Source organism: Pseudonaja textilis, chromosome 3 (assembly GCF_049901715.1).
Source record: "Pseudonaja textilis isolate UNSWEBS1 chromosome 3, rPseTex1.2, whole genome shotgun sequence".
Taxonomy (NCBI): Eukaryota; Metazoa; Chordata; class Lepidosauria; order Squamata; family Elapidae; genus Pseudonaja; species Pseudonaja textilis.
This window is the reverse complement of record NC_141992.1, coordinates 54,742,035-54,759,586: the sequence shown is the minus strand read 5'-3', so window position 1 is coordinate 54,759,586 and position 17,552 is coordinate 54,742,035. Positions and strand designations below refer to the sequence as shown.

At 41.7% G+C, this 17,552-nt stretch overlaps 1 protein-coding gene across 8 annotated transcripts; it reads right to left on the bottom strand.

The window, feature by feature from the left end:
* Positions 1–273: 273 nt before the first annotated feature.
* ARTN (artemin) lies at positions 274–17,009 on the bottom strand. 8 transcript variants are annotated; one of them, XM_087929773.1, is made up of 6 exons: positions 16,141–17,009; positions 13,797–13,937; positions 12,610–13,125; positions 7,933–8,027; positions 5,870–6,041; positions 274–5,633 (listed from the first exon to the last, which is right to left on the bottom strand). In XM_087929773.1, the coding sequence occupies exons 3-6, from the start codon at positions 12,725–12,727 to the stop codon at positions 5,230–5,232; spliced, it is 789 nt and encodes a 262-aa protein (XP_087785899.1). In that variant the 5' UTR covers positions 12,728–13,125; positions 13,797–13,937; positions 16,141–17,009; the 3' UTR covers positions 274–5,229. The 8 variants fall into 8 exon arrangements, with proteins under 8 accessions (XP_087785899.1, XP_087785904.1, XP_087785901.1 ...); XM_087929778.1 differs by lacking the exon at positions 16,141–17,009 and adding an exon at positions 11,301–11,394 and having other exon boundaries at positions 13,797–14,281; XM_087929775.1 differs by lacking the exons at positions 13,797–13,937; positions 16,141–17,009 and adding exons at positions 10,635–10,932; positions 11,301–11,429 and having other exon boundaries at positions 7,933–8,023; positions 12,610–12,677.
* Between the last annotated feature and the right edge of the window lie 543 nt (positions 17,010–17,552).

Sequence of the window (17,552 nt, the reverse complement as noted above, 5' to 3'; positions counted from 1 at the left end):
CCTTTCATCTAGCCAAAATAGTGATTGGTTGCAGTTGGTGTTATAGTCAGATTTAGAAATTGGGGGACATGAAACTAGTAGACTGTTAAAATGTACAAATAGTGTATCAGTGAAGCAAAGATATCTAGAGCTACTTTATCAGTATTCGATAATGTTTTATAATGCTTTATTTGAAACCCTAAGCAAAATGTGACTCATATAAATTGTAGAACTATAATAATTGGGATTTCTTGTTGTTCTTTAGTTCACTCCCATATAAGCATACACAGAAGCCAAGTTTGCATTGCCTTCGCAGGCTTTATTGCTACAGGAAGTTGTTGTTGTACAAAAATAGAGTTTATCCCAATGCAAATAGAGGACAAAGAATACAAAATCAGGAGAGGAGAAATAGGAAATGCCCTTGTTAAGGCCAAGTGGGGAATGTGGGGGGAATAGGAATTGCTGATCCTAGGCCAGGGCATAGCATCAGTTTCTAATGTATACCAGACCCACTGTCAGCTTCATAAATAGGTTGCCACCAGGGAATGAGTGGGGTACAAATAAATAAATAACTTATAGAATAAATAAGTTGGATTAGAAAATTTAAACTTTCTAAATAGGTTTAGAAAATGTCACTTCTAAGGCAGGTGGGTTCCCACTCTGCTGGTACTAAATAATGGTTGAACCAGAACTGAAAACCATGGCTGCTTCCATTGCCAGCCTGGTACGTGCAGTAATCAAACTCCAAACCATTGCTAGTATGTCTGTGTATGCTGCACACCAGTATGCCACTGCCATCATTGGCTTTATACCAAACTCCTTTTCTACCTGTGGACGCCTTGACTGTGCTCCCAGTTCTGGCTTGCAAAAATCCTGATAACTACTGATAACTACTAGATGGCATCAACCTTCCTTAACCCAGATCTGGTAGCTCTGAGAAAGACATCAAATTTGTCCTTTCATACATCCACACTTTTCTGCTAAAGGATAGGCTCTCACTGGAAAAAATAATCAAACTTCTCCCAAACAAACTACAACATTATTCAATCCTCAGATAATGCACTGATTATTCTAGCACAGGTCACAAGGTTGGAGCGACCACTGAATGTTCAGGGCACTAAATAGGCTTGCAAAATTATCCTTCATGCTTATCCACAATTGCTCCTACCTAGATGCAGTCAGAACATGTTTCTAAAGAAAAGGCAGATGGTGGGCTCAAATGAAAACTGGGGAGAGAATTGCAGAAGATGACATGACCTAGTGAACAGCCTTCTTTCAACTACCTGGAAGAAGATCAGTTGGCATTACAAGTATCTCAAGCTAAATGCCACACCCCCATCTCATGAATAAGGTGTGAGAATTTCCAATGCTTTTTATTCAGTGGGACAAAAGGCTTGATAGGTAAGAAGATTCACAACGCTGTTGATAGACCAATCTTTAAACGAGAAATGTCCATTCTGGAGTCATGCAAAAAAGAAAGTATACCCTCTATGGTTATTATGTATCAGGACATAGTAAAAATAATCTGGCCCTTAGTAGTTCTTTAAGGTAGGTAAAGGCAACCTTAGCTGCACAACAATACATGACATGTTATGCCATGTCATCATTTGTTTTACAAAAAGGAGAAGCCATGTGTGAAAAAGTAAGTACACTCTTACTGCTTCAAAAGGTATGTAGAGGCTAAATAGCAGCCAGGTGCTGCTACTCAAGTACCCTTGATCAATTGACCATCAGCAAGTGTGAGTACTTCTATAAAAGCCAAAATTTTAGGAGTTTGCTAGTCTCCAATATTGAGGTTTGTGTTAACAGAATGCCAAAAAGGAAATGCATCAGCAATCATACTAGCAGAGTGGGAATCCACCTGCCTTAGAAGTTGTAAGAAGTTATAAGAAATTATAAGAAGTTATAAGGCCATTTCTAAATAATTTAAAGTCTGCCATTCTATAGTGAAGAAGATTATTCACAAGTGGAAAATATTCAAGACAGTTGCCAATCTTCTCAGAAGAAGATGTTCCAACAAATTCACCCCAAGGTCAGATTCTGCAATGCCCAGAGAAATTGCAAAAAATCTAAGAGTTACATCTCAGACATTACAGACCTCAGCATGTTGAAAGTTAAAATTTCATGACTGTACAATTAGAAAAAAACTGAATAAGTATGGTTTGTCTGGAAGGGTCGCCAGGATAAAGACTCTTGTCTCTAAAAAGAACATGACAGCATAGCTTAGGTTTACAAAGTTGCATCTGAACAAATCACAGAACTTCTGGAACACTGTCCTTTGGATAGATGAGACCCATATGGAGATGTTTGGCCATAATGCACAGTGCTACATTTGGTGAATACCAAACAGTATATCAGCACAAACCTCTGATACTAACCATCAAGCATGGGGGTGATGATTTAGGCTTGTTTTGCAGCCACAGGACCTGGACACTGTGCAATTATTGAATCAACTATGAACCTCTGTATACCAAAGTATTCTAAGTCAAATCTGAGGCCATCTGTCCAACAGTTAAAACTTGGCCAGCATTGGCCCATGGATCATTGGACAACAATCCCATGCAAACCAGCAAATCTACAATAGAATGACTAAAAAGAAAAGAATCAAGGTGTTGCAATGGCCCAATCAAAGTCCAGACATCAACCCAATCGAATGCTGTGTCAGGACCTCAAGAGAGTTATGCATAAACAAATACTCACAAATCTCAATGAACTGAAACAACATTGTAAAGAACAATAGGCCAAATTTCCTCCACAACAGGGGTCCCCAAACTTGGAAACTTTAAGACTTGTGGACTTCAACAGCTGCCTGGAGAATTCTGGGAGTTGAAGTCTACAAGTCTTAAAGTTGCCAAGTTTGGAGACCTCTGCTCCACAACAATAAGAGAAGCTGATAAAGCCATACAGAAAATGATTAATGATCAAGTTATTGCTGATAAGATATTGAATCATAAGGTGTACTTAGTTTTTCACACATGGCTTTTCCATTTTGGCTTTTTGTAAAAAAAAGATGACATGGTGTAATATGTCATGTGTTGTTCATCTGAAGTTATATTTACCTAATTTTAAGAACTAAAGATCAGATGACTTTTTACTATGTCCTGATAAGTAAAGCCACAGAATTCAAAGAGGGTGTGCTTTCTTTTTCACATGACTGTATAACTAGCATCACTGATGAGAGGTAAATGCTCTCGAAAGAAGGCCAAGTATATATACTGCTCAAAAAATAAAGGGAACACTTAAACAACACAATGTAACTCCAAGTCAATCACACTTCTGTGAAATCAAACTGTCCACTTAGGTAGCAACACTGATTGACAATCAATTTCACATGCTGTTGTGCAAATGGAATAGACAACAGGTGGAAAGCATAGGCAGTTAGCAAGAGATCCCCAATAAAGGAGTGGTTCTGCAGGTGGTGATCACAGACTACTTCCCAGTTCCTATGCTTTCTGGCTGATGGTTTGGTCATTTTTGAATGCTGGTGGTCCTTTCACTCTAGTGGTAGCATGAGACGGAGTCTACAACCCACACAAGTGGCTCAGGTAGTGCAGCTCATCCAGGATGGCACATCAATGCAAGTTGTGGCAAGAAGGTTTGCAGTGTCTGTCAGCGTAGTGTCCAGAGCATGGAGGCACTACCATGAGACAGGCCAGTACATCAGGAGATGTGGAAGAGGCCGTAGGAGGGCAACAACCCAGCATCAGGACCGCTACCTCCGCCTTTGTGCAAGAAGGGACAGGAGGAGCACTGCCAGAGCCCTGCAAAATGATCTCCAGCGGGCCACAAATGTGCATGTGGCTGCTCAAACGGTCAGAAACAGATTCCATGAGGGTGGTATGAGGGCCCAACATCCACAGGTGGGGGAGTGCTTACAGCCTAACACTGTGCAGGACATTTGGCATTTGCCAGAGAACACCAAGATTGGCAAATTCACCACTGGTGCCCTGTGCTCTTCACAGATGAAAGCAGGTTCACACTGAGCACATGCGACAGACGTGACAGGGTCTGGAGACGCCGTGGAAAACATTCTGCTGCCTGCAACATCCTCCAGCATGACTCGTTTGGCAGTGGGTCAGTAATGGTGTGGGGTAGAATTTCTTTAGGGGACCACACAGCCCTCCATGTGCTCACCAGAGGTAGCCTGACTGCCATTAGGTACCGAGATGAGATCCTCAGACCCCTTGTGAGACCATATGCTGGTGCGGTTGGCTCTGGGTTCCTCCTACTGCAAGATAATGCTAGACCTCATGCGGTTGGAGTGTGTCAGCAGTTCCTGCAAGACGAAGGCATTGATGCTATGGACTGGCCCGCCTGTTCCCCAGACCTGAATCCAATTGAGCACATCTGGGACATCTTGTCTCGCTCCATCCACCAACGCCACGTTGCACCACAGACTGTCCAGGAGTTGGGGGATGCTTTAGTCCAGGTGTGGGAGGAGATCCCTCAGGAAACCATTTGCCACCTCATCAGGAACATGCCCAGGTGTTGTAGGGAGGTCGTACAGGCACGTGGAGGCCACACAGACTACTGAACCTCATTTTGACTTGTTTTAAGGACATTACATCGAAGTTGGATCAGTCTGTAGTGTTTTTTTTCCACTTTAATTTTGAGTGTAACTCCAAATCCAGACCTCCATGGGTTGCTCAGTTTGATTTCCATTGATCATTTTTGTGTGATTTTGTTGTCAGCACATTCAACTATGTAATGAACAAAGTATTTAATAACAATATTTCATTCATTCAGATCTGGGATGTCTTATTTTTGTGTTCCCTTTATTTTTTTAAGCAGTGCATTTAGGCCCAAAATACTATGCTTTGCTCCTGTTAATTGTCCATTCATTCCTCGCACCTGGACACTAGTGTGAAGTTTATTTCTCCTCCTGCTGCCACTTACTGGCAGGGCAGGCTTATTTTTATTTTATTTATTTGTATCCCGCCTTTATCATTTTTACAAATAACTCAAGGCAGTGAACATGTCCAGTACACTTTCCTCCTATTTTCCCCACAACAACAACCCTGTAAGGTGAGTTGGGCTAAGAGAGAGGGACTGGCCCAAAGTCACCCAGCTGGCTTTCATGGTAAAGGTGGGCCATGAACTCACCGTTTCCCACTTTCTAGCCTGGTGCCTTAACCACTAGACCAAATTGGCTGTCTATGATCTCTTATATCTATCTTTTATGATCTCTCTGTAGCATGAACAAGGATATATCAATTCAGAAACCCTGGGAGCTCAGATCAGATAGCATATTTAGCCCACACAACCACATGCAGCTGCTGAACCTTTTTCCACATTTTGCCAGACATTGTATATATCCAGGAAAGAGAAGTTCTCAAACCGGAGGGGTCGGCAGCAAGGTTTAGAAACGAAATCCTTCTCTGCAGGCACAAGACCTTTCTGCATGATGTAATTCAAGATCTGGTCATAGTTAGTGATGGAAGACTCACATGACCCACTGCAATACTTGAACAAAACAACCTCCTCAGTTTTATAGCCAAGCCCCAGGTCTTGCACATTGAGTGCGCGGCTATGTAAGCGACAAGTACCCCTCCCAGACCTTCTGGGGTTTCTCTTGGCATTTCTTGAGTGCGATGGGGAATGTGCAGTCCTGAGAAGTTCAGATGTGTTCAGGTCTTGCATGGCCACGTTTTTCCCTGGAAGAAAAAAGGGAGAGGGGTCTTAATTCTTCCTCCCAAGGAGAAAAGAATAATACAGGAGGAGTGTTCCTAAGATGAAAAAGGGCATAAATCTTGAAGAAAATACAATTCTCAACCCAGATCACCCTCTGGGAGAAAGGAAGTCTCAAAAATCCGATTTACTTGGATCAAGAATTCAAATGAAGCACCCTCTTCCCCAAGCCACTTTCCCTGGAAAAATGCCAGGTCCCTACCATGCTGGTGGTTCCACGTAGCCAGAAATGGTGTTTCCATGCTGTTATTTTCCATAGAGGCAGAGTTGACAGAGCCCAGGCTTCCTGAAGCTGCTCTCAATGTCTCTGAATTTGCCATAACTATCTCAGCAAACAGTGATAGTATAGTTAAGGTACCCCAGAAATCCCGCTCCTAAGATAAGACAGGAGGATATATAACAGTAAATATGCTAATTAGGATACAAATAAAGTGGAAAGTAAGATTTGCTAAATGCAGGGCTATTTTACATATGATGATCCCCCCACCCCCATGACATCACATGTGGTCAAGACGGCCTTTGTCCAGCTCTACTGGTGCATCAGTAATGGAACCTACGGGAAGGTCTTGCAACAATAATTCATATTGTGATCACTATCCAACTGGACTACTGTACCTGTCAATAGTGGTGTTCCCCAAGGCAGTGTTCTAGGATCAACTCTCTTCATACTCTACATAAATGACCTCTGTGGTCATATTAAGTGCAACTGCGTTCTCTTTGCTGATGATGTAAAGCTATTCAACACCACAGACAATACTGCCATCCTTCAAAAAGACCTCGACTATGTATCAGAATGGTCAAACAAACGGCAACTTCAAATCTCAACAAATAAACGCTCTGTCTTACATATTGGCAAAAAATAAATAAATCAGAAAATAAAATACAAGCTGAATAGTCAAGACCTTGTTGGTGATCCAAACTCTGTCAAGGACCTTGAAGTACTCATCTCTAATGATCTAAATGCTGTAACTACATAGCCAAAAAGGCATTAAGAGTTGTTAACCTAATCTTACGTAGCTTTTTCTCTGGTAATATTACACTAATAACTAGAGCATACAAAACATTTGCTAGACCAATACTTGAATACAACTCATCATCTGGAACCTGCATTATGTATCTGATATTAACACAGTTGAGAAAGTCCAGAAATATTTCACAAGAAGAGTTCTCCACTCCTCTACTCGTTGCAGAATACCTTATGCCACCAGAGTTGAAATATTAGACCTAGAAAACCTAGAACTACGCCGCCTTCAGTCCGATCTAAGTATAGTATATAAAATTATACATTGCAATATCCTACCTGTCAATGAATACTTCAGCTTCAACCATAACAATACAAGAGCACTCAATAGATACAAACTCAAGGTAAACCACACCAAACTTGATTGCAGAAAATACAACTTTAACAACAGAGTGGTCAATGTCTGGAATACTCTACCTGACTCTGTGGTTTCTTCCCCAAACCCCAAAAACTTTAACCTTAGACTACTAAGGTTACTATTGACCTCACCCCTTTCCTAGGAGGTCTGTTATCCATCATAGTCCCCATCCTATCGAACAAACTTTCAAGTTTGACTTGCTCTAAAATTGATGGCATTACAGAATCAAGTTAAGACAAAGCTCTTCTGGAGCTCTCTCTCTTTTTTAAAAAAAACTTAGTTAAGGTGATACCATCTTTTGAATTTGTTTTTTGTGTGTTGTTCCATTTATAGCCTGCCTTGTTGGTTGTCTTTAAATTTTAACCTTTTGCACCTTGGGTATTTTATTTCTTACCATTGATGCTTTATGTTTGTGATATTGTTGAAAATCTTGATTATAGAAGTATAAAATTGGAATGCAGTAAATACAGCCCTTCCATGGTGTAAAATGTGTGTCAAATGATCATAGGAAAATATCAACATGAAAAGGAATCTTTTTCACTTCAATCATATCCAGTGAGAAATCATGCAAATTCATCACACAAATGCCCATCTGAATTCATCACACAAATCAGTATATGACAGGCTGTATATTTTGGACTGTTATAGAAATGATATTCAAATTAAAAGTAACCATCTCAAGTGTGAAATTTGAAGCTTTGTCTGCCAGAAATGGACCAAAGAAACCAATATACCGAAAACAAAAGTGATGTGAAAGAAGGAGAAACTCTCCCAACTTTCATAAATTGAATTGACGTCTTTCATAAACAAGGCCTTTGTAACGTTCCACTGTTTCTGGAACTAATGCCCTGAAATCAAGAACATTCCTTAGCATTGACTAACTCACCCTGCATCGTGCTTGTTGGATAGGAAATCTCCTGCAGGAAGACGGAGGTCTGTGTAATTTGTGCCTTGACCAGTCAACTTTCCACTCCATCCTACCTAAAATACAAAGACAAAGCTCAGGAACCCAGTTCCATTTCTCTGAATGTGAAGACTAATTTTCACTCTTGGAAACTTCTGGTCCAGGTATGGCCCCTTGCCTGTTCAACCTCTATGAGAAGTCCTTCCTGGATTACACAATTCTTTCAATAAATGCCTCAATCCAATTAAATAAAGGTGCTGAAGAGCCTCCTAATTAGTTATCTTTTTGTGACTGGCCCGACTAAGGTATATATTGCAATTTTTAAATAAAATCTCCTTGTAATTGATCTGCTACATTAATAGAACGTTATATTGATGTTTCCATGGCTTCATCCCAATGTATCTATAACTGCCAGTAAAATTTTAAAATGCAAATCCTCTAATGTTAGCTAAGAATAGCAATACCGAAATTAAACATAAATTTTGCAACAGAATGCAAATATTATCATCCATTGTATTACGTTATTCCCAACTGCATCCAAAAATATTTCATGAAATAATCATAGATCCTCCCAGTATTGGAGAACAGTAACCTCTGTAGTATCTGGCAGGTGCACATACTAATAGGTAGAATACCTATAATATTTATATATTTAAAAGTGCTTCACCTACACTTGGAACAGAATATACTCATAGAAAAGTCTTACATTAAAATTTTCCACATGGGGAACTATTGTGGTGTGGATGATCTCAGGAGTCCACTTTCCTTTAAAAAAACAGTTTTATCTACCTTTCATCTGCAAGAATTTTGGATTAAAAACTAAGGATGCAAAGAATGGATTTAGTGGAGCAATATCACCAGTGGTTCCTTTTACCACCCTCAGAATGCCCAAAGTAGGTGAGCTTTTTCATTGTGGGTTTTTTTTTTTTTAGGGCAAAATGGGAGCCCTAAGACCTGCAAATATTTAAACAATTCATTTCATTCATTAAAATTCATGATACTCCATCAAAATAGGCCTTGGATCACCTACTTTTGAAAAGCCAAGTCTGGTGCAGACCTTGAACTCATAGGCCTTTAAGTAATTTAACTGTTTTAAGCTCTTCATAGTAGAGATCTATTTCTTTTTATCCCGCAATGGGCACACAGAAATGGGATAAATATAATTACATACAGAAATATGCCAATCAAAGAAATAAATCTGATTCTTCGCCATGTAACACACTTTTGTGTATTATTGTAATCTAATCTTTTAGTTTTTACTGTCAGCTATTTTTACCCACTCAATACTCATGGATATTTTTTATGTTTGCACTGTTTCTATCAGACCCTTTCCAGCTGCCTATTAAAAATGAATCATGCTATTGGCACTGCCATGTTGAATGAAGCACCAGGAACCTAGGTGGAATCCTCCTGCCCTCACACTTCTGATCCACAATTACAAAGAGCAACTCTTTGGAGAACTGAATGGAGAAATGGAGAGTTCACAAAGTGTCTTGAGTAATAGCTGGAACTAACAAAAAATGCTAAATGTTGTTTTACATCCTGGTTTAATTTTAGACACATCGAGCAACCAAAGATATGCCCCTAGCTGGACAAGATTTCTTTTTCTACAGTGCAGGGCTGGGAAGCTTCCTGAACAATCACTCCCAAGATCCCTCACCAATGGTATTTTGACTTTGGGGAGTATCGAATCAGATATTTGGGATCCTATCTTGAGTTTGTAGGTTTGTATTTTTCTCAGACTCCCACAAGGTGGCAATACAAAACCAGTTTTTTCCCCCCTACTGCTTTCTTTGCCCACACAGTTTCTTCTCACTATTTCCCAAGGACTGACAGAGTTCCTGGACTTGACTTTTCAGAAAATAATACAGAAGAGTCCAAATTCCTTCAGAGAGCATCAAGAACCCAACAGTTCAATCCTGAATTACATATATTGTCTTTTATTGTAGAGACACATTAACTTCTTGGAATGTCTCGCTCTATATTTTTAGGAGACCTATAGATAAAGTTGGAACATGACCACTGAAGTAAAAACAAGGGTAGAGAAAGCTCAAACAGCATTCTTCAAAATGAAAAAGGTCTTCTGCAGTCACAACACAAGGCTAAGATTGAAAATCAGATTGTTTCATCTTTTCTATCCTGCTCTACAGAGTGGAGAGCTGGTCTCTTGAGTCATTTGAAGAGATTATAAGCATTTGAAATGTGAACTTACAGGTGGCTGTTACGTATAAATTGGGTAGATAAAATCAGATGATAAGCTGCCTGGGAAAGCCAAGGGAAATAATCAAAAGCATAAAAAGCGACAGTCAGAATATTTTGGACATGCGATGTGACACCTGGAAAAATATGGCATACTTCATTTAATCCTCCAAGGAAAGACTGAAGGCAAACGAGGTCCAGTCAGAAGAAGAACATCATGGTTTCAAAATCTAAGGGACTGGTTTGGACAAAACTCAACAGTCCTTTTTCGTGTGGCTGTTGATAAAAATAGGATAGCCAACATGATCACCAACATCCAACAATGGATATGGCACAAGAAGAAGACAGATAAAGCCCCTTTCTGAAGAACAAGCACTCCTACCCTTTCTAAGTTATTTTGGTCTTTCTTGGAATCTGCCAGGGACCATGAACATATTTTCAGAAACACCCAGCAAATATGGTCCATTTAATTTTTCCTCTTTCACCTTTCATGTAGGGCCACAATCAGGTTTCTTTTATCTGTCATTCAGAAATGATCAAAGGAATTTTTGTTGTTTTCAATCCCAGCCATACAAAAATGAATACATTGCTGACGTCTGCTTCCACATCTCGTAAATCGATACAGAAGTCATCAGCTTCCAGCAATAAGTTCAGAAGTTTTGGATAATGACACTTTTCCTTTCCCAAGACCTTTGAATGGGAAAGCTGTGCCTTCTTATAGTGTTATGGCAAAGCTGCTAGGCCTTAATTTCACTTATCTGCATTATGGCAAGTATCCAAGATCTGAAAGTGAATTGACAAAAAAAGTTGGAACCACAGGAGATATGAGAGAAAAGCAACATGCAGAAATAGCTGGGCTATTCATTGAAGAGTTTGCTGCAAACCTGACTGGAAAGACCTAAATAACCCCTTAGGTTCATTCCTAAAAGTTGACACTTAGCATGCTAACACATGCAAAGCCAAAGTCAGATCGTTCCCGTTCCATCACTGTAATTTGTGTCATTAACTGGTTATTTCACTGTATTCATAAACGAGAAATGTTTAGAGTGGGTTTGTAAAAATAAAATAGCGCAAGCACCCAAAACCTCTTTTTTTTTCTCACAGGCAATTCAGCAAATAGGTCAAACAATGGATAATAAAGAAGAACATACTTGTCAACTGCGGACAGTCTGAATGGCTATTTCTGAGTGACTTCAAAGCAGTTTACCAATAAGATGTCTCAAGTTCCACTTGGATTTTGATGTACTAGAGCAAAAGAAAAATATTATCCTTTTGGATGCCTAGAAATATCAGAACAAATGTTTACATTAAGGCGGTCTGTTGCCAAATTGTTGAAGGAAGCTCATTTGATGTTTACTTTCCGAAACAAAGGGATATTGGCAACAAAGAATTTCTTAATCTGGTAGATTGCCGACGTATTCACCATTCAGCGCCACCTGCTCACCTTTAGAAAGCGTCAGTGATATATAATATACCATATGCAATATCTCTAGTGGCTAGAAACACAAGACAATGTCATAAAATTAGAGACACCAATCTAGAGACAAGTGTAGATGGAGCAGCCTTTTATAAATCCCACCACAGTAGGAATAAACGTGAGCAAATTAGACAGGCAGGAACGGCATCAAAAATTGCAACCATATGTTACAATTCCCACCTTCCCCTCAATTGCAAATAATCAGCAGAGAGGTGCCTCTAAAATCAGTATTAGAGAGGAAAGGAAAAGTGGGCCAGCTTACTCCAGTGATGGTGGGAATTGGGCAAAGGGGCAGCATATACAGCGCAATCACTGGCACATTTACTCAGAAGTAAATATTTAAGAAGAAGTAAGTATTTATGAATTGCACTCTTAATTCTTAAAGAACACCAGCATCCATAAAATGTGTGGAACGTCCAGACACTCTTTTGGGTCTTAGTTGAGCACAAAGGACAAACCAGATATGGTCCAGCCTGATTGATCTGGACTGAAAGCTTCAACAGAAATCCCAGAAATAGAGAGGACCATTTAGCAGATTCCTGGCCATCAGGAAAGGAAAAAGGCCACCCCTGAGCTGGGATCAAGGACAAGATCGCCAACCCTTTTTTCACACAGACTGCCCCTCTTTCCAGCCACCCACCAGACCTCCCCACTGCCCACCGTTGATTCCCTGCTTCCCTGTCTGGACAACTAGGACTTTTGGAAGCCACGAGGCAGACCGGATCGGAGCAAGAAGCCTGGGATCGAGGCAATCGGGAGCCTGAGCCACTCTCTGGAGAATCAATGCGCTTTTTTTAAGCCCTGATCTGTGGGAGGCAACCACGTTGCTCCTCCCTACACCCTAAGATCTCCCAAAGTAGATCTGCTTACAGAAATCCATTCGCCCGCCACCCTCAGTTGCCCCGATCTCTCCTCCCCCAGAGCCCCCTCCCTTCCGCCGGTTTGGAAGGCGCTCACGCACTTTCCGAGCCCGCCCCACTCACCGTGCGCTCCGTCTCGACAGATCGGGCGCCTTCTGTTGCGCGCGGCTCTCCGGGGACCATGCTCCGAGACTCCGGGCCGTGAAGCGCCTCCTCCTGGGTACCGGCCCTTCCAGGGCATCGAATTCGCTCCCTGTACCGGAGAGATGACAGTCGCCGTGGGCCAGGATAGCGCTCGCGGGAGCGAGATACCCTCGGCAAAACAGCTACGGAGCGCGGGGATCCTGAACTCTCGTTTTTTTTTTTTCAGGCGGACGGAGATTTCGCTTCTCCCCGATTTGGGTCGGAGCCCAGAATCGGGGCAGGCGCGCAGGCACGCACCCCGACAGGTTTCTCCCCGCTGGCCCGCCCTTGCTGGTGCCCCGCTGGCACCTCCCGGCGACGGCAGCTCCCCGGCAGCTCCTGCCTTCAGCCGGCCCCGGGGGCCATGGCCCGACGTCCCCAGGATCCTTCCACTGAAGTCGCCGACCTTCACGTCGCCAGCATGGCCAGCAGGTGCCCGGAGCGCTCAGCGCCCTCCTGTGGGGGGAAAAAGTTCGGGTTCAAGCGGCTGAGGGCCCGGACAGAAGCGGCGGCGGGGCAGGCCCCGATCCACGGACCAAACCCCTTCCAACGCCGGCCCGCGCTCAACTCGCGCAGCAAGGGAAATCCGCCCAGGGAGCGCGCAGCCGGCGGGACTCGGACTCGTGACCGGCAGAACGCCAGTCCAGGCGGCCTCTGGGAGGGAGAAAAGGACCAGCTCCATCTCAGCGCCTAGCCGAGTCTGGTGTCAAATTCCAGGCTCAGCTGTCACCTGATCCCCGGAGCGGGGCGGAGCGGGTTAGTCCCGACGACGAAGAGGAAGAGAGCGAGAGCGATCCACGGAAAGGATGGCGAAGGAGCTCCCCCGCCGCCACCCCCTTCTCCTGGGACCAAGGGAATTTAGAAGCAGACGTCGCCGATGGACGCCACCTGTGCGCCGAGTGCCTGGGCACTTTTACACTGGAGACGAGGGGAGCCCTCTGGAAGCTCACAGGGAGTAAGAACGCGGACGGGCCATTTGGCAGGACTAAAACCCAGCACTCAAATCCTGCTCAGAGAAATGAAGGAATGGCTCCACTTGAAATGACAGGGAATAGCAACGGCAGACTGGGAGAGAGTGGAAGGAAGGACCTTTGTTTTCTCATGGGCCTTCTGGTCCTAATACTCACCTCCCTCAGCCCAGCTGCACCAAGGGATGAAGAACACATGTGCACATGTGCAAGTAAACAGAAGTTTAGTGCTTGCTGGGTGATCCCAGTAGCAGAAATTATCTCTGTCTATTCATTGCCTTGGGCACCAGTCTTGACAGTCTGTTTGTCCAAAGAGGAGAGAGTGATTAGGAAGATCTTCATAAGAAGAGAAAAACAACACAACAACAACAACAGATAAATGAATAGAAGCAGTGGTTGAATAAATAGAAGCAGATAAATGAATAGAAGCAGTCATCACCAAAATATCACAGGTTCACTGACAGACTCTCCACAGCAATTCTCAGACACTAGCTTGGTGTCTGACTCACAGATCTGAGCTTGGTTGAAGACTCTTGGATATACAATATGATCTAGCACAGTGTTTTTCAAACTTGGCAACTTTCAGATGTCTGGGTTTCAACTCCTAGAATTCTCCAGTCGGCAGGCCACTTGGAGAATTCTGGGAATTGAAGGCCACAAATCTGAAAGTTGCCAAGTTTTTGAGAAAAACTTGATAGCACAAATAAGTAGGAAATTTTATTGCATTCTTTCAGTTACTTAAATAATTTGTTGGCTTTTGTCAGCCTGAAAATGCAGTCAATTCTTAACTCACAATAGATTAATTCCCACTGTTTTTTTCCTGCCACCCTTCCCATGGTTCTGCCTCACACTTTTTGGTCTTGAAGCTGAGGTTTTGTTCATTGTTGATATAATTGACATTTCTTGACAGAAACTCTGGCTGCCAGTGCTGACTCCCAGACTGTTGCTCAGAATTCACAGCAATTGTTGCTCCTCTGAAAGTACTAGTAACCTAACAGCTGGTGAAATGGACTAATTGCTTGCACTACTCTTGGTCCATATGATTATGGATGTGTTCATCTCTAACAAGGAGTCGTGTTATGTTAATGATGCTACTCTTCCATCTACATTTCCTTGGCAGAACCTCTGCAGTTCTTCTTTTCAGGATCTCAGATATAGAAGACATAGACATCTGATACAAACTGAAGAAAAAAATTAAGAAATTGTGCATTACCATGCCACAGTGTCATCCTGGCCTTTTCTATTTGCATCCTGGTGTTGGACATGATATATTTCAATATCTTGACATACATTTGGTCATTTATTCCTCCTCATCCCCCTTGTAGATGTCTATTGTTTAGGAAATTCTGTGTTTGGGAAATTCTGTGTTTAGGAAATTCTGTGTTTAAGAAATTCTTACAAATAACCGAAACTAGGTGGAGATAATCCTGGACCATTTGCATTTATTCCAATCCATTCAAAGTTCCCTCATTTAGCTGAGTTTTTTTTTAGAGTAAGATGAATATAAAGTAATTATTTCACTTTAATTTTAGAATGACTTAGAAAACTTGTATTTTACCAGTGACGTGTACCAGTGATCTTTCCAGGATAGAAAGATATATCCAGGGTGTATCCTGTCCATATCATGGACAATCATACACTTCACATCTCCTTGCTACCAATCCAAGTCTGTGCTGCTGGAATTTGACAGCACAATCTCAGAATATTTTTCAGTCTTGGGGGGATTTACAGGTGGTAGCAAATTGCGTCCCAGTGGCTATCTACTCCATTCCCACTTTGAACCACATCCACAAATACCCTCTCTCTCCCCAAAGCCCATACATTTCAGCTGTACACCTGCTGGGAATTCACTACATCACTAATGGTGCTCCTGCAGAAAGTGACCGTATCAGAAGTATCCACCATGCTCTACTTTAATATTTAAAATTGAGTGGCAATAACTTTCCATTAATTTGGTCAGATCCTTCTCTGTCCATTTCTGGAAAGGGCAGGAACAGAATGTGAGGCTTAATGCCTGCAATGTCTACCATTCTAGCCCTTCTTGGCTATAATTCCTGGCTCAGACCTCAGTGGCAAAGGTGACTCTTTGCTAGACGTCACCAGTGGAATTCCCCAGATGACTCACAACTTCCGTCCCTACAACAGGTACCCTCCTAGATCAAGTCCCACATAGTGGCTGAAATAGTCTATCAATCAGCTTATGGACAAGTTGTTACTTCAAAACATCTGCTTTATTTTTCTACTGTCCTTAAATAACTGCGCTGGCACAGCAGAAATTTTCTTGGACTTCAATTACCATTTTTCCTGGGAGGCATACATGGAAAGGGATTGTGCCCCTTTATTTTTCCAAGTTCCCTGATTTCAGACAGCTTTGGAGCATGAAGTGATGTCTCACATCTCCTGCCTACCCTTCCCTATTTGCTGTTGTATGTAAGCCCCTCCCTCCATTTCATTTCTGACTGGCTACATTTGCTCTCAGTTGCTCTCTCTTACCTCTACTTACTTTTTCCCAACCGGGCGCTGTCTTGTCACCAGATCAAAACCAGTGTAGCTTGATCAATTGCCAATCCAAATTGGAGGGGCCGGGCTGGGCTTATTTAATAACTTTGCTCTGGAGATCTGCTGGATGGCAAATGAGTCTGTGCTATGATACTGCATCTAGCCCTCCTCCCCTTCAGCCTAGCCAGCTCTATATATAGGTAAAACATTATTTACTCTTAGCCACAGAGGAACTTATCCCTGAGCACATTTGCTTAAATCTATTAGGATTATCCTATGTGACAGCTCCTTTTTATTAAAGTGTAGCCACTCCTCTTTAGCTCACACTTGTATGAAATGAATGTCGTATTGTCCTTTCATGTGGCATAACTTGTTCAGAGACCCAGCATCAGAGTGAGTGCTATCAAAAAATATCATACTAAGTGGATTTCTGGTCTCTCCAGCGATAAGAAATGAACTCTTGGGTAGATTGAGGCATCAGGATAGAACATTCTTTTCCTAGATAGTGGCAACGTTAAACACAGGAATTGTGGTCTTTTTACTGATAGTCTTCTAGTGATAATTCCATCTTGATCATAAAAATAATTGCTGCACAATGTATGTATATATACACCCAAACATTTCCCACTGAACATTTGGTACTCCCTCCTGCCTTCCCTCAACTGTTTCAAGAGGGCTATTTTAAGCAACTATAACTTGTGCCTGAATTTCTGTATTTGCATTTTTCCTTCTCCATCCCTTTTGGATAATGTTTGCACTGTTTCCCATTTTAATCAATATATGGCTTTTTGAATGGTTTTGGAATTTTACAGATGAATCCTCCTCTAAATGATATAATGTGTAAAATAAAGAAGACTGCCCAGGATGGACCCACATGTGAATTAAAACATCCCATTTTCCTAGATTGTAAAGTGAACTTTTACAGTATATCATTACCATTTTATATACTTTTATATTCTGAACAGATTTGGGTACTCTTTTATCTCATGCCTTTTTATCTCTATAGAGTTGCCACTGTATAATCTGTTGAATTAATTTGCTGTAAATCATAAATATTACGAATGGAGAAGAAATAAATAAACTCTGCTCCCTGTCACAGATGTTGTGGGCGTCCTTTTCTTAATTCTCCACAATTCAGAGAAATCCCATTAACTATGGGAGACATTTAAAAGGTTTATTTGTCTTTCTGCCACCATCCAACTCTTTCCTGATTTATCAAATGAGCTTGTTCTTTTCTTATCTTTATATCTTGGAGGTGACATAATGGCACATTTTTAAACCAAGAAGCAAGTTAACTTTTAATAAATAACTTAAAATGTGTTTAAAAACAGGTTAAATTAATATTCACATGTCTATAATTGTAAATTGTTGTCTTCCCTAGTACTAACAGAAGATAGTCCTTGTATTACAACAGCA

What these genes read in the sequence shown, in the direction of transcription:
- ARTN (XM_087929773.1), bottom strand. Translation starts at nt 12,727, where the DNA reads ATGCCCTGGAAGGGCCGGTACCCAGGAGGAGGCGCTTCACGGCCCGGA. An exon ending in TCCAACAAGCACGATGCAGG is followed by an intron (nt 6,042 to 7,932) that starts GTGAGTTAGTCA and finishes GTCTTATCTTAG; the next exon opens with GAGCGGGATTTCTGGGGTAC. An exon ending in TACGTGGAACCACCAGCATG is followed by an intron (nt 5,634 to 5,869) that starts GTAGGGACCTGG and finishes TTTTTCTTCCAG; the next exon opens with GGAAAAACGTGGCCATGCAA.